This window comes from Squalius cephalus (assembly GCF_949319135.1).
Source record: "Squalius cephalus genome assembly, chromosome: 24".
In the NCBI taxonomy this organism is placed as follows: Eukaryota; Metazoa; Chordata; class Actinopteri; order Cypriniformes; family Leuciscidae; genus Squalius; species Squalius cephalus.
Window position 1 is genome coordinate 20,835,991 of NC_137145.1, and position 17,188 is coordinate 20,853,178.

A 17,188-nucleotide genomic window follows, 5' to 3' on the forward strand; every position below is an offset into this window, starting at 1 on the left:
AAGACCACATTTAATGTTTTGAGAGCATTTTCTTGAGAGCACTTTATTCAGTATGAGTATTTAATTATTTGTTCCTATGTATTGTGGAGTGTTCTATGTTGTGTGTTCTTGTATTGGATGCCATAGTCATTGCACTGTAAAACAAATTTACCTACGGGTACAATAAAAGTAACCTAACCTAACCTAACCCATAATGTTACAAAAATAACACAACAGCACACTAACCCCCGGTTTCAGAGGAGGCTTAAGCTAGTCCAAGACTAAAATGCATGTTTGAGCTGTTTTAACGGGAAACGACATGCACACTGAGATATCCTAAAATACATCAGTGCCATTGTTTTGTCTCAAGATGCACACTAATGTTTTTTTCTAAGGCACGTTTATAAAAGCTACTGAAATGTCCTAATTGAACTAAGGCCTAATCCTGCCTTAATCTAAGCCCTGTTTGTGAAACCAGGGCATAATATTTATTTTAACCACCTGTGGCCAAACATTATTTTATGAAATTTAAGCATCATTTGTTAATTATCATAATGTGAGAATACCAAGTCAGAACACAAATAAGACAAATTCACTTAATGAGGCTGAGTGTGAAGTTTATTCAAGTAATTTTCATTTCATATATAAAATGTGTTGCAGTAATATGAGTATCTGTATATAAATATCTACTTAGAATACACAACTAAAGCATCCCTCTAGCACACAAAAAAAGCACATTTTAGGTAAAAAACAACAACCATGTGGATCAACATCTGAAGCATTCATTTTTATATTTGATCAGTCTGAGAGAATGATGCGTAATGATTTGGGGAATGTGTGGTATCAAACTGTGGCGGATTCTGGAAAAATAACCAACATTTTTTATCCAGTTTTTAGGAGGAATCCAGCACAATATGACCCTGGACACTTATAAAAACATTGTTTTTGCTTAATAAATTCAAAGCAACAAAACAAAAACTAAAAAATTAATAATGCAATTCACTTTAAAACTGTATTTATGCGTCAGGTTTTTATATTGTATGGCATAGTCAACACTAAAATGCCCTGCTGATTATTGGCTCTCACAAACAGGAAAGTGGCCCATGACCGCTGTCCATTTATCTGTTCACTTTGTCGCAGGTTTTTATCATCAAACTATCATTTCCTATTCCTTGGGATTATTTTGTAGATTCTTAATACCTGAAATAAACCAAAAACATGAATACGTTACATTTAACTAGATGCAGTTGCCCTAGTCATTCGAAATACTTAAGGTATACTCACTGCGAAATATGACATCCTGAAACATAAGCGTAGTTTCCGGTGTAACGTACATCACAGCGCACAACATTGTTAGTGTAGTCCGACTCTGGCACCTGGTAACTGGGATTTACACTAACCTAAACCAGAAAGGGAAAAAAAAGGCTGGAACTCAGGAACAAGATATTTCTTGAATACGATAAATCTTAATTCGATTAAGGCCATAAACCTTGAGGATGTAGTTTCCAGGTTTCACATCGGTAATATCTATCCATTGGCAGTCGATGTCGGCATTGTAAGTGTCGTAACACCCTGGACTCAGACCCTGGACCAACAACAACAGTATACTTTCAGCACACAGACATGTAAAATGGTAAAGGTATGTTATTTGGGTTGCAATACAGAGTTCTTACCTAAGAAATACTGGGTAATATAGGGTAACTATGGGTTACGGTTAGGTTTAACGAAAGGTTCAGGGTTAGTGCATAGTGTATTATACAGTTATTGTAATCACTATAATAGTGATAAGTACATAGTATGTACATGTAGAACAGGACTGTAAAAAAAAGTGCTACCGTTATTTGATGTACCTTGAAGTATAATGGAAAAACCAAGATATATTATTCATAAGCATCATTGTATTGTACAAAGTACCATGGTATTACCATATCATGCCATCATTGGACCATGGCACTGCTATAGTAAGGTTAAAGAATCGAAAAACGACCTGAAACTGACTTTGATAGTCTTTTCTTCTCTATTATGATGTATATCCATCTTCTCAAAAAAGAAAAAAATTAGGCTGAACTTGATTTCGTCCATGAGGAATTGATTGGATGGTTGGGTTTGCTATTGGTTGATCTCATGATGTGAGTGACAGGTTGCTCCGCCCTCAGAGAAGAGAAGAGATGTCGCTGCAAGAGGGAGGGGAAATTATTTAGATTGAATATTTAATTATTTTGATTGAAAAAAGGGCACGTGAATTTAAAAAATAATAATGATGGATACATTTATAATAAATAATGCAATGTTCCATAAAAAATAAGAATGCTCAATTTTGATTTCATGGTGACTATAATGTATTAGGTGTGTTTGCGACATTAACACTTACAAATGGTAGTCAGAATAATTACAAATTGACTTTCTTTATAAACATGGTGATCCCAGAGTGCATTGTAAATCCATCCAAGGTGGTGGACAATGCAGTAAAAATATGAACATATCTACTTAAAATGTCTTCAGTGCTAAAAAGTATTACAAAAAATATTTTGATCTTAATAAAAATGGTATATTTTACCCAGTATTTATGTTTTATTTATTGTTTATGTTTATTGGAGGAGAGTTGTTAGCTTAGCAACATGCTAACCTCAAAGTCTGTGCTTTTTTTTTATGAGAAGAACTGTCTTTATAATTTATAGAGTTGCTACCAAAACTGAGTGCTCCAAAATCATCACATATGAGGTTTCACTTCAGTCACAGAAATATAATATATACATAAATAGTGACTTTAAAGTTACCATGATATCAAAATGGACAATTCAGTATTTATTATAAATGATGTATTGGTGCACATCATTACTTTTCATGTGCCTCGTATATATATATAAAATATCTTCCCCTCCCTCTTGCAGCTCATCTCTTTTCTTCTCTGATGAAATGTTTACTGGCATGTGGGCGGAGCAACCTGTCACTCACATGAGATCGACCAATAGCAAACCACAACCATCCAATCAATTCCAGGTGGACAAAATGAAGTCCTGCCCCACATTTTTTCTTGTTCCAGAAACTGAATATATGTCACAAAAGGGAAGAAAAGACTAACGCAACTTTCGTTTCATTCCGACTTTAATAAATGAGCGTGACCTGAGTGTGGGAGGTGCAGGCGAATCGTCGGTAGTAGCCGTAGTCACAGGACGTGTCCTCAAGACAGAAACTGGCCTTGTGTCCCTCTGCTACTCTTCTCTGAGAAGTGGCGTCCAGCAGGTCATAATGGCTGAACTCGTCCATGCTGTGGTAGTGCCTATAGAGACAGCAAAATATATCAGATTATTATCATGCTTGACTTTCAACTGGTGCATATCAAATTTTGCCTGCCTCCAGGAATCGCATTGATAAGTGGGCTAGGTAATCGACTTAGAATGCCTGCCATTCATTTTCAACGCTTTAATCCTATTGATGAATTTCCTCAACACTGGGACATGTATCAGATTTTCAGTCAGAGAGGAATGTCATGGTGGAGCCTTTCCAGATGGACTTCATGGCCAATGTGTGAGCAAGAATTTACACCACGCCAGAATATGCTTAGTTCACCTCAAATAGTTTCAGTGGAGCCAGTGAAATTGTTAAAAGGACAGTTCACATGATTTACTTTTACTTTTTCATTATGTTTTCTTTTTCTTTTCAAAAAGAACATTTTAGGACAGTTTTTCATGCGTTTTTCCAAGCAATTACAATAAATGGAGACTTTAGAGCTTCAAAAATGCTGCAAAAGCACCATAAAAGCTTCTTAAGCCATCCAATAGCTTTGTATGAGGAACACACTGAAATTTGAGAATCACTGCTACCAGATCATTAGATAATGTTTCCATCCGTCTATTTGTATGCAAATTTTCTGAGCCAAAGTCCGTCATCAAAATAATGCTTTGGTATATTGGCCTCCCAGAAGCATATCACACGATTGCGTTCCCAAACACCAGGCATTCGAACACAAAATAACATAACAGCATTTGTTGCGTTTCATCTTCGCTCTCTGAGACGCAAGTCATTTATGATGTAGGAAAAAGAGAAGTGGCTTCCTCGATTGCAGCAACTTCTATTTTTATTACAGATATATTGTGCCAATTTCCCAGGAAAAAAACGATTTTGTTCTCTTGAACACATGGGATGAAATGGTGCTTTATTCGCAAATGTTTTATGCGACATTCCAATTTTAAAGGCCTAAAACTAACTTTTTGCCATACCTGCCAATTGCCGTTGACTTAAGAAAATGTACCGGCCATAAATAGTTTTTTACCGGCCATGAAACCAAAATTTTGGTTATGACAAAATTCGCAATTCTCTATTACAATTTCGATAGGCTACCACAGCTAAAACTACTAGCCTGACTAATATAAATTCAAAACATTATTAAAGACAAGTAAACAGAATTAAATATAAGAACAAATAATCAACTACAAGCAATAGCACAAATAAATACAGAAGAACAAATATACAAGTGAAATAAACAGTGCTTTTCAGGTAGGTCTAACAGTAGTTTTCGAGTAGCCTACAGAAATTATGATTAATCAAATGTAAAATAACACTGCATAATCTTTACTGTATAAATTAAAAAGATTAATCCTTATTAAAGTGACAAAAGTCACTTGTACATTCTTCAAAATCTTTCTTTTTATGTTTCACAGAATAAAGACTGGTATACAGGGTTTGACTGAGTAAAAGATTAAAAATGGGTCATTTTTTGGTGAATGATTTCGGGAAAACTGCAGCATAGCCAAACCCCCCCCACACACACACACACTTAATATAGTCATATTGGATGATTCAATAGCCCCAGTGTAAAGAAGACAGTAAGAAATAAATAAATAACAGGCAAGAAAAGCAGAAAACGATCATATTATGACACGTCAAATAAATGCAAATCAGCCCACAGACTTTACGCCCCATTTATGCGCAAGACCTAAAGTCATTGTATACACTGGAGCTTGTCCAAATGTACGCCGTACTTGGTGGTGAGACACGGCTTACTTCATGATGAAACTATGCAGTGAGCTATTACTGACTCAACTGAAGTATAAGCAGCAATACCGGGCCTCTGCTTAGTGTTTTCATTTTGACAAGAACACAGAGCCTTTTCCTTGTAAAAACAGCACCACCAGCACTAGATTGAGATATCCCTCAGATAAAACCCTCAAATCATGATAGAGCCGCAAATGAGCTTCACAATCTTGCTTTTCCCTAAGGAATTCAGTTCACTGCATCATATCTTCTCCCTTTAGAGTTCTTAATAGTGGTCTGTGATGCATTACTTAAAGGAGTAGTTAATGGCAGTAGCTAAAGGAGTGATAATGGCAGTGGATTGCAACCAACAGATTGAAGCTCAAAACGAGACATTTATTAATATAACTCCGATTGTATCCATATTCACCTAGAATGGCTTGAGGGTGAGTAAATCATGGGGTAATTTTCATTTTAAAGTGAACTACTCCTTTAAGACACAAGTGAGAAAACTGCAGAAAATGCTGCAAATGGTTGGAGCTGTCAGAATCAGACTTACTGATGGCAGCTGTGCCATTCCCAGGTGTAGCGTGGCCTGCTGGGAAGAAAGTCGGAGGTACCTTGGTTCTTGACTCTCTGCGGGAACCTCAGCAACATGCGTGTGTCGTAGTCTCTCACGCTGGACCTGTATGCAGAGCTGCTCAACAAAAACAGCCTAGGGTTACAGAATATCAGACATTCCTTGAGTTTCTCATATTGTCCTAACAGCTTTCAGAATGTGTTTCTTGGCCCTGTGGCCACATTTCAAGTGCACATGGAACAACTACAGATGCACGTCTCCAAAGAAACACTCCTTTTACTGGACTAGACTGTTCTTGTGTGACACGGTAATGTGTTTCGCAGTCAAGCATGTGATCATTTTTCCATGCAAACAGCTTTATGTGAAGTTTGTTTGCAGAGTTTCTCACTTCCCATCGTGGCAGGACTTTCGTTTAAAAAAAATTTTCCCTCTCGCAGAGCTGGTTTGAGTTATAGGATGTTCCTACCACATGGGTTTTAAATAGGTTCTCATGACTCATCTGTTACACTCGGAGGAATGCGAGTGTACTAACTCTCCTTCTCTTACGTTCTTCTGTTTTATTTCAGTAATAATACCTCGCCAAGCAGTTTTCCTCAGCGGCGCATCTGAGATTGTACATTGGAACCCTCTGCACATAGGCGGACGCTTGAATGTAGTATGGGTCTCCCACGAGATCAGGAAAACCTATGAAACACTGAAATGTTTTATTAAAAGATACAAGAAAACTATAAAAATAACAGCTTAAACCAGCATGGCCACCTGACAAATGCCCAAAAACCCTCTTAACCCAATGCAACCAGACCACCCTGACCAGCAAACCAACATAGCCTGTTTTTTGTTGTTGTTTTTTTGCTGGAAAGATGTCATTATTTTAAACTGACAGTTTTAACTATATCAAAAACGCGTAATTATGCAATTGAAATAGAGGTGCATCCGATGACATCATGCACTTTTTTTTTTTTTTTGAGCAAGCACCAGTGATAGTCCTGCCTCACTTGGTGCCAAGACTTCTAAACACTTTTTTAACTTTATAGTTTTCAATATAGCTCCAGTGATAGAGTTTTCATTTTAGCCAGTAGATGGTGGACAGATTATGAAGTTTCCGACCTGATTTGAATCCTCAATAATCACACTGTAAAAAATGATATGATCAATTAGTTATGACAACATATGTGTTTACATTGCTTTAACTCATCAAATTTCAGCCATTTTCAACTTGTTTATATTATACAATATTCAACTCGTTTTTTTTAAGTTAGTTAAAAGTAATTTAAGTTGAGATGACTTAAACAGATTGTACTTAAAAATTTAAGGCAGCAACTTTTTGTTTTACAGAGCCTGCAATTTAATTATCAAACAGACAAACAGATAGATATAGATAGATAGATAGATAGATAGATAGATAGATAGATAGATAGATAGATAGATAGATAGATAGATAGATAGATAGATAGATAGATAGACACATAGATAGATAGATAGATAGATAGATAGATAGATAGATAGATAGATAGATAGATAGATAGATAGATAGATATGTCCTTACCGTGCTGGAAGTATCTTGTGCCATATCCTGGACGCTGTTCAGGACGGGGTCTCTCGTACGTGTCATAATAGTTATAATTCGGGTTGTCCGGATCAGTAGACTTGTATGGGTTGTAAGGATCATCTCCGACCATCACTTCATCGTCCCGCGCGGTTCTGTTGGTGCCGTTGACCGATGTTTGCAGCTGATCCGTGTGATTCCTGCGCCCGTGCGATCCTCTGGCGCGCGCTCCATCGCCACCTGATAACCAGCTCGAGGCGCCACCGCGCGCACCGATACCTGACGGCAAACGCGCGGACCCGCGGCTCTGTGAGGCTCGTGAAGGGGAAGATGAAGAAACTGAGCCGTCGGTTCTCGTAGCCGCATCATCATTGCGCACGATGGCTATCGGCCTGGCTTCCGTCTCCTCTTTCTTTCCGTCTCGTTTTAACGGTGGCTGATACTCAGAGCCTTGGCTTAATATACTAAAGAGTTTGCCGTTGTGCTGCCATTGTATGGTTTGTCTGAGAGCTGCCGCACCAGTGTTGCCCTGACGCTGAGAATGACCCGTTTGTACAATGCAACTTAATAAACACACATGCGCAAAGGCGTAAATGAAGGTGTCAATTAAACTCGTACTCATTTTTATTTAATTGGATTCTCCAGTTCTTCTGCTTGTCGATGTTCCAGTAACTGAATTGGGGGAACAAGAAACTGGGCTAAGTTGTGCTCTTTCATAAAGCTAGTTTGAAAATAATAATAATAATAATAATAATAATACAAATAATAAATTAAATTAAATAAAGTGAGACTTACATAACGGAAAGATGAGATCTCAGTGCGACCTCCTATTGCTCTGCATTTGGACTAACTGATGCGCAAGTGTAAGAGGGAGGAGGAGCTGATTTTTAAAGTTTTGTGTTATACAAGCTCCGGTAACGGTTCTTATGAAAGCTGCAAAACGTGAGATTCAACATGTTCAAAAATAAGGCGAAAACATGCAAAGAATTTTTTTTCTTACATCAGTGGAAAAATATTTATTGCAATTTTCCTCGGTGCAGTACATTCCCAATCTTATGCTCACATAAAATTAATTTAAGAAAAAGATGTTGAAAACATGAAGGAAAAAGATGAAGGAAACACCTTTTAAAAATCTATGTAAAAGCATGTGCCATGTATTTTTATTTTATTTTTATTTTATTTTTTAAGTACAGGCCTATTATAGCCTATACCAAATAATGATATACCATTTTCTAAAAAACAAAACAATACTTTACTTGCTCCTTGACTACATAGGCCTAGCTATTAATCATTATTTTCCAACATATTTTTTTCAAAGTTAAAATCATTATTAGGTTACATTATTAGTATGGTAACTCCATTTGAATAAAAAACGCATTTTTTAAAATATTTTTAAACAAATGGAATGACCCTGATACAGTCATGTCAGTCTAAATTATCAATCTTTATTTAAGGTTTTGTTGTCATATTGCTTTGTTTATTTTATAAATAAATAAATACATAAATAAATCCAAACTTACACCAAAATATGTTTAAAGACTTTTTAATTATAATTTTTAGTTACGTTAATTTCTGACTATTTTTTTGAATACAGTCCAGATGGAAAAAAAAAAAAAAAAAACCTTAACAAAAGATGTTTGAGGAAAGATTTGGTTTTCATGTTGTGTTGAGACAAATCCCTCTCAGTCTGACTTTTGGATGAACCTTTAAGAGGCACTTCAGAAAAAGAATTCTTGGCACAAGTGTCTCCACATGTCATTGTTCTCATAGAATATGGCCTGCAAATAAAGCATAATTACACTATGTTGTCTGTTCGGGAAGTTGTTGCTCATAAAATCAAATCCGTTTTTTACTTTCCTCCTATCACTTTCACGAAATCCTTTGATACTTTCTGCCACTTCTCTGAAAAGTGAAAGCAAAGTCATGTGTGGGGCCTTCACAGGTTTACGAGGTGCTACTTTAAACATCACATGTGCTTATAGCTACAATAGGAGCTCCATGTCTTGTTGGAAACTGTTCTACGTTCGTCACATGATGCACTGTGTTTATAACATTCAATCATAAACGCACCTGGGCCACCCAGACCTCAACATAGATCTACTCTTTCCTTCAACTGCTCACATCTGACCCAACTACTGCCTTATACTTTCCCATGAGCAGTGCATCCTATGGCTTGCTTGATTGTAAGTTAGAAGAACTTAATCAATGGTCTTGAAATTCTGTGTCTAGCCTCTTAAACCACTCATACCCAGTGACCAACCACAAGGACCAACATTGCAGAGCTTCCCAAAGTCTTTTTCCCTCTCTTTTCAGTGGACGAGCAGAGAAAATCCTTTAAATTTAAGGGTTCGTTGAACGTGGATCATACATTACAAAGATGATATTTCATTGTGGCCTTCGCTGAGTCAGTGTAAATGAAAGCTCTGGTAGATGAGCGACTATATTCATCATCCACGAGTGCAGTCAACTTCCATAATGCGGACACTAGAGGGCACATTTTAACTTAAAAGTCTGGTACTCTTCTTGACAGACATGCTAAAGATTTGCTTAAAGCAGTAATAGAGGATTATATGATATTTTGTATCCGCAGTTCTGTGAATGTATTTAGGACAACTTGGAGATGCCCAACTAAAATAAAGTTAAAATAAAGCAAATTAAGAAAATCACAACATACCTTTAAGAAATAAGGTAGGAAATGTGGTGACTATATCACAGTATAGTTTGGCCTTGTGTAAAATAATTACCACATAACAAAAATCACATTAAATTAATCAAGATATTTTTTAAATATTAAAATGTTCCATTTTATTATAATATAAAATGTATAATTTATTAATAATATTAACATTAATTAAAAATATATATTTTTGTATTTTGAACAAACTAAAAAAATAGAACATCTTTCCATATTGAACTGGTGATTCATGGCACAGCTGGAAAGCTGCATCGACCAATCAGCATCCAGGAATCTGTTTTATGGTCTGCAGCATGTTATGTGTTAAAGCCGTGCCATGCAATATGTTCTCCACTTGTGTCATCAAAGTACCCATCATTCAGTTGAGTGTTAAGAACTGTATCAGTTAAACGTTTGATTTATTATAATGATCTAGAGAAAATCTATGACACGTACACATGAACTCAAAAATGAGCCTTACATATGAACATTATGACCTCCCTGAACCGCTTGCGTAAGCTGAAACGTGCCAGCAAGGCTAATTTTGCACAAAAGTGGACGTCTGCCCAAAATTTCTTGGAGGTACGCGAGTCTTAGCAGTTTGAAAACGCTGCATTTGGTTCTAGAGGCTATGACCAGAATAAAAATGAATGCAAAGTAGGCTACATGACAATAACACTTTAAAATGGCAACATATTATAAAACAAACCCTAAATTCCTGTCCTCCTCCATGATCTGCTGGCGCATTCAAAGAGATAAATAAAAGTGGTTTTCTTCACAAGGACTCAGGTGGCGTATTCAAAGAATGAAGCTCTAAATGTCTGCTCATGTTCCACAAGGCCAGATTTAAACGTTTTAATAAAGCCTTGCGTTCCAGTGCAGCTGCCATGTTTTTGAGAAAGAAAATAGAAAACACTTTGTACTCGTCGTCTCAGAGCCACATGAGCAGAACCAGCTGTACTGGGTCACTTTTTGTTTTTCGTACATCACCCGGTACGTTCAGCGCCTGGGCTTCCCTTTCCTCTGGCAGCGGTCGCTCCTGCTTTCCTCAGACAGTAGAACCACATATGAAAGCAATTAACCTAGTTCCTCAGTCCACGTTGCTTGCTTTCTCTTCAATTGATAGGCTATGCAGTCAAAAGCGTCTGGTGAAAACACAGAGACGGCCAAAAGGTGGTGGTCACAGGTAAAACGCAATGTGAATCATATATCTGTGGGTCACATTAGAGAAATTTCACAGATGAAAAATGGTCCATTATCAATAGTAGGCCTATAGCGGCACATGAAATCTGCTTGGAAAACATTTTCGCCCTGAGCGATGGTTTTCCTACAGGAGCAACACATATGTTTGAATCATGTCAACAATAAAATATAGAACATGTTTTTTGGTTTCCAAAAAATAGCCAACGGGAGCCAAATAGGCTGCTAAGGGTATGTTTACACGACAAAGATGTACTAAAAACAGAAAAGATTTTCCTTTGCATTTTTCGTGTACAGACGACAACATTGTCAAAACGAACACCGTTCACACGGATCCGCGAAAACGACTAAAAACGTTTGATGGCGTTGTCATTGCGTTATACGCATGTGCGTGACGGCACCGTTTTCACAAATTCATGGTTTTTTTTTGTAGTTTACACGAAGAAGTTAAAAGTTAACGTGCACTTTGAAACACGTTTTCAAAAGTTGTGGTGTAAATGAATGGCCAAAACACAGAAAAAGTTTTCCGTTTGTAGTTGAAAACTGTGTATAGTACACGGCCCCTAACAGGGGGAACATTCTTCTAAGCATCTAGTTTGCAAAAGGCCTACGTTTGAACTGACATTGGGGTCGTTTTCACAACACAGTTTTCAACTACAAACGGAAAAAACTTTTTATGTATTTTGGCCGTTTAAAAAGCTAGCTAGACTAAAAAAACAATACCGTTATCATATCCGTGTAAACAACAAAAACTTGAATTTGTGAAAATGGTGACGGCATGCGCATGCCTATTACGTGTTCAGTCTATAGGCGCGCAGTGTTTCCTTACAAAGTGACATCGCCATCTACTGGCCTGGCATGATTAATACAGCGGATTTTAGTCATTTTTGCAGATCCATGTGAAAAAGGATCGTTTTGAAAACATTGTTATTTGTACACGAAAAACGAAAGGGAAAAACTTTTCTATTTATCAGTACATTTAGTACATCGTTGTCGTGTAAACGTACCCATGAATTCCAACATTACAGAGGAAGATCTTGCTCTATATATTCCTAATATAATATTAAACAAGAATCAAATACTAAAATTAGGGGAACGTTCTGTACTTCGAAATTAGCACATGAGCAGACTTCATTAACTTATTAAATGTGAGAAAATCGATTTTTTTTATCTAACATTAGACTGCCCAAATTCCTATAGTAAAACCTTTTTAAATAACTTAAATCATAAATGATCTAATATAACACATCTATGCTATTTGTAGACTATCCAAATAAAGTTGTAACTCGACACAGTTTGAAAAAACACGCAAAAACAGCAGGTTTCCATTACTCAGAAGCAAGGAGCAAAGCCTTAACTGGTATACACTGGACTACGTGGCACTCGGCACGTGTAGGCTGGATTGGGAGAGAATTCATCGAGAGAGAATAAGGGGAGGAGTCCCTCTCTCCTTTAGAATAGGGAACATCTTCCCATCTCCTTTCTAAACATTTCTGTCATGCCCTTTCGGCCATTTTTGAATTCCCTCATTATAAATCCCACTGAATAGCAGCTGTTTATGAGTAGGAGTAAACCACAATGTTATCATTGGTGGTGACAAAAGAAGAATTCAAAGTTATCCCAGACTTTTGGCTAAACATTTCCACAGAAATTCTTGAAGTCGGGCCTTGTTTGTGTCTTTCCACCCCCCTCTTAATAGGGTGATAATGTAAGTTGTTTGATTGAAAGCAGCAGAAGAAAACAGTGTTTAGTCTGCTAATAATACAAATATGGACAATGGGGACAAAAATATATTGTGAAAGTACATAGGATTAACTAAATAATATAGGCCATATATAGGAACCTATTTTCACAAAACATTCAAAGCAATTGTGTTTTCCAAAGCAATATTAAAATGTAGCCTATTATCTAGGGATATAAGTCTCCTGAAAATGAACACATACAGGCCCAATATAAATAACCAAATTCAGCTGAAAATAACGGTCTTTTAATCGGTATAAAAATATTATATTATATTACTATAAAAGTTAATAAGTACTTTTGTTAGATGACCTTGTCCTCATCATGAAGCATGTTTAATTAATTAAAAAAACTTTTTTTTTTATAGGAAGTGTTTAAATAATGATGCAAGAAAGATGTATTGAAAATTACTGCTTTTCCATCACACTAGAAAATATTGCTCCTTTGGGTGTTCTAAACAAAAAATGTAAAACATAATAATAATTGCAGTGTTCACAGTATACATAATGCTGCATGCAATTCCAGACACTGTCACAATCACTTTTCACTACAGGATGTGGTACTAGCTCCACCTGTTGGCAAAGATCTGTAACTGTAGCGCTTCAGTTCAGCATCTTGTTCATGTTCAATTTTTAAATCACTGACTTTTGAAAACATCTTATGTTTGAACATATCTTAAAACCCTTTCTTTGTACTTATGCGAACAAATTAATTTATTCCCTCCGAATCAGTTTAGTCTTTAGTCATTTTAGTGTTTCAGAAACACAAAACAGGCCTAGTCTTATGACAGAAATTAGTTAATACATATTTTGACCGTACAATTCTCTTTTTTTTTAATGCAACTGGGCCATTTAGGTCATTCTTATTGTTTACAAATACCATATATGTAACCCTAAACCTATAGGCCCGGTTTCACAGATCGGTCTTAAATTAAGCCAGGATTAGGTCTTAGTTCAATTAGACAAAACAATGGCACTGATGTATTAAAATATATGTCAGTGCAAGTCGCTTTCAGTTAAAACAGCTCAAATGCATTTTTGTGTGGGACTAGCTTAAACCTTGTCTGTAAATACCATTAGTCCTTAGCTAGTTATATTATGCTGACCCATTCACTAAAATAGTCATACCAATCCAATGACAAGTATATTTTATCTGAACTGTGTAGTTAAGTATCTTGTTTGCATTTTAAAAAGACGCCAATATCAGAAAGTGTGTTCTACTGCAACAATAATGTTTATTTGCAACAAACACGCGTGTGTAAAACACACTTAATGCACAAGGACTGCACAGCCAAAAACATTTATATCAATAACCGCAGTAAAGCAGAGCTTTGAGAGACATGTCAAGCAAAACTTAAAGACACACAAGGAACACTAAACAGTGTGCTTGAGAAAACAATGCTGTAGATGTAATAAGTGTTCGTGCATCAGTCAGTTAAGAAAAAAAGCACAGCGAACTACGTCGCTATACCGACTCCTTCCTCCTCTTTAGAGTCCCATTCAACTCTGCGTATCTCCTTCTGTCCTGCAGTCCAGGGAGATGATGCAGTGTGATCTTATTTGACTGATGAAGTACAGCATCTTGTCCAGCTAAAGCCAGGACCTCGACCACAAGGAACTCCAACACCGCGGTGAAAAACACTGCGCCCTCCTCATCGACTGTCTGCCTGGGCTTTGCGTCGCCGAGTGTTTGCTGAAAGTGCTTGACGGGAAACACGAGCCCTGCACGTGCAGACACCAGATCAGTGACGGCGGAGGCGTGCTTCCTTTTCGTCTTCATCGTCAGGGAAACACAGTCTTTAACCAAAACACAGTTTACATAAGTCATTTTGGACATATTCATTTAGTTTCATTACGTGTTTTGTAGACTTGTTACTTTACTTCCATAAACAAAGCTAAGGATCATTGCTATGCTGCCCTCCGCAGGACCGGAATAAGTGTGTTCACGCCATGTCTTATTTACCTGGGAAGTTCGTACTTGCTATGGTCTCATCTGAGAGTTTTTTATGCTATAGTTTACTTCCAAACCAAGAAGGTGGAAAGTGTCCATAAAGCCATTCAACTTATAGTAACTGGAAGATAATTAGTATTTGCCTGCTAAATAGGTTCCCTATGAAATGTTCACATACACTGCTATAATAGTCCCGGTGTTACAATACATTCGGTTCCTGATATATTTGGATCCAATGGGTGGAGCTACCATGAATATTCACAAATCACGAGACCAAATCGTGGGTGGGGGCGATACTACAGGCGAGTGGAACAGAAATTATTAGCGTGAGAGCCTCAGATCGCGTTTTGTTATTTATTTCAAACAGGTAATAAAGTTGAACGAAGTTAAGCGTAAACATTTTATAAATAATTCATCGTTTTTGTAGCATGTGTTTCTCAGTACTCTGTGTTTACCTGAACTAGTTCAGACCTGATCCTGTAAGCGTTGGAAGACCTACAATAAAAACATATTTCTCCAAATTTCTCCCGGATTAGTTGTTGTTGACATTCTATGCTATAGAACTGTTCATTTCTCATGAATGACTGAGATTAAGCTTTTTCATTTTGCATGTTTAAATAAATATTTACAATTATATTGTGTTTTTATTCTGTCTCCCATAGTTGTCTGCATATTTTTAAAATAGCCTTTAAATTATAGGCTGATAGCTCAAGACAACATAAGAACTTGGAGTTGCATGTTGCATGCTATGAATGTTGCTTTACACTCAACTGGAAAAAATTTTTTTTTTATACCATCATACTTTATATATTTTTTATATCACAACTGTCATACTTTATCAAAGGTTATCATAAATGTTAAGCTTCAGATGCATTAACAGTTGTTTTTTTTCTAGCAATGCTTTAGAGCATTGGTCAAATTATGTGAAAATAATAACTAACCATTAATCATAAAAATTAGGCCTACATTTTATCAGTTTATTAATGTTATCATTCTTATGTTTTTTTTGTTTTTTTTTGTAAACAAGTAAACAAAAACACACTGGTGAAGTAGGCATGGGTCTACTAAAAATGAAGAAAAGGTATAGTTATAAATTCATATTTGAAAAATATTATAGTAAATATTTTATTGGTCTTGCTGTAGTAATTTTGTCCTTGATCCCATGTTTTTCTATTGTCTAATATTCAAATTTTTACAGATGATGAATATGAATAAAATAATTGATTTTAAGACACTAATTTCGAGTTAATGAATAAATGCTTTAAAAAAACAATACATTTTACACAGAAATATGTTGAAGCAGATGTTTTTGTTTTTCAAATTTAGATAGTATATACTATCTAAATTACTATACTAGATACTAGTATTTAGGATAGGTAGATAATTCTATGTACTGTATATTATATTATAAACATGGTTTCTATGCTCTTCTTTAAATTATAATACTTTTTAATTATATGTCCATGACCCACCACACCCGAGAAACTTCTTTTCTGACCTGCAATTAACTATTGTACACAGCTCTGGCCAATAAATAATTGGTTCATTACATATAGTTTGTGGAGCATTCAACATCCAATTGGCTATGGTGATGTTTTAAAAGAATAATGAGTCTCAACCAAGATTCATAAAAATAAACCTACCCATACTTGTTGAATTCGTCATTTTGGCTGTCAATATATATATATATATATATTAAATATATATTAAAAAATGTCCCTCTTAGAATGGCACAGAACTTCACAATCAAAGGTGAGTTAAGTAACACTTAGTGATTTCTCTGATAGTATCTTCATAATCAAAACATACTACTTTTAGATGAGGTCTTATACTATATTATACAGTGAGGTTTTTATTTGTGCTGGGTGCCTTATGGCCTAAAACATAAAAGTGGGCTCTTCTTTGTTTCGATTGCTGTTCAATGCACAGAGCATGCCTTCAGGGAACATCTCTAATTTTCATTTTCAACCACAACGTCCTATATAGCCTATGGGAAAATACGTACAGCTCAGTTTGAATTTAGAGCTTCATTCATGGAGCAAATCGTAACCCATTATGTAATAACCATTGTGTCACCAAACTTGGCTGTGACTACAGGTCAGAAAAGGGAAATATTACTACAACAGGAAAGGCAAACAATAAACTACTATCAAGACTACAAATTGCACAAACTATGTAGCAACATTACTTTAGTTGGACCTTGCTTTGTATAAATCAATACAATTAAAATAATTATCACTTAATTTGACCAACGTTCTAAAGCATTGCTGAAAACAACTGTTAAAGCAACTGAAGCTTAACATTTATGATAAAGTACAGTTGTGTATCAAAAAGATTTCCAGTTGAGTGTAAAGCAACATTCAAAGCATGCAGCATGCAAATCCAAGTTCTTATGTTGTCTTGAGCTATCAGCCTATAATTTATTAAAAGCTATTTTAATAATATACAGACAACTTTGGGAGACAGAATAAATACACAAGAATATATTTGTAAATATTTATTTAAACATGCAATAATACACATTTAAAAAGCTTAATCTCAGTCA

At 35.9% G+C, this 17,188-nt stretch overlaps 1 protein-coding gene and 1 long non-coding RNA gene across 2 annotated transcripts; both read right to left on the reverse strand.

The window, feature by feature from the left end:
* Positions 1–579: 579 nt before the first annotated feature.
* Positions 580–8,020, reverse strand: loxa (lysyl oxidase a). The gene is made up of 8 exons (XM_079861421.1): positions 7,875–8,020; positions 7,080–7,751; positions 6,109–6,217; positions 5,513–5,650; positions 3,103–3,259; positions 1,469–1,564; positions 1,264–1,379; positions 580–1,179 (listed from the first exon to the last, which is right to left on the reverse strand). The coding sequence occupies exons 2-8, from the start codon at positions 7,699–7,701 to the stop codon at positions 1,173–1,175; spliced, it is 1,245 nt and encodes a 414-aa protein (XP_079717547.1). The 5' UTR covers positions 7,702–7,751; positions 7,875–8,020; the 3' UTR covers positions 580–1,172.
* A 5,887-nt stretch (positions 8,021–13,907) lies between these two features.
* Positions 13,908–14,862, reverse strand: LOC307152461. Its single transcript, XR_013820005.1, has 2 exons — positions 14,656–14,862; positions 13,908–14,489 (listed from the first exon to the last, which is right to left on the reverse strand). It is a non-coding gene; the product is annotated as an uncharacterized lncRNA (long non-coding RNA).
* Positions 14,863–17,188: the final 2,326 nt, after the last annotated feature.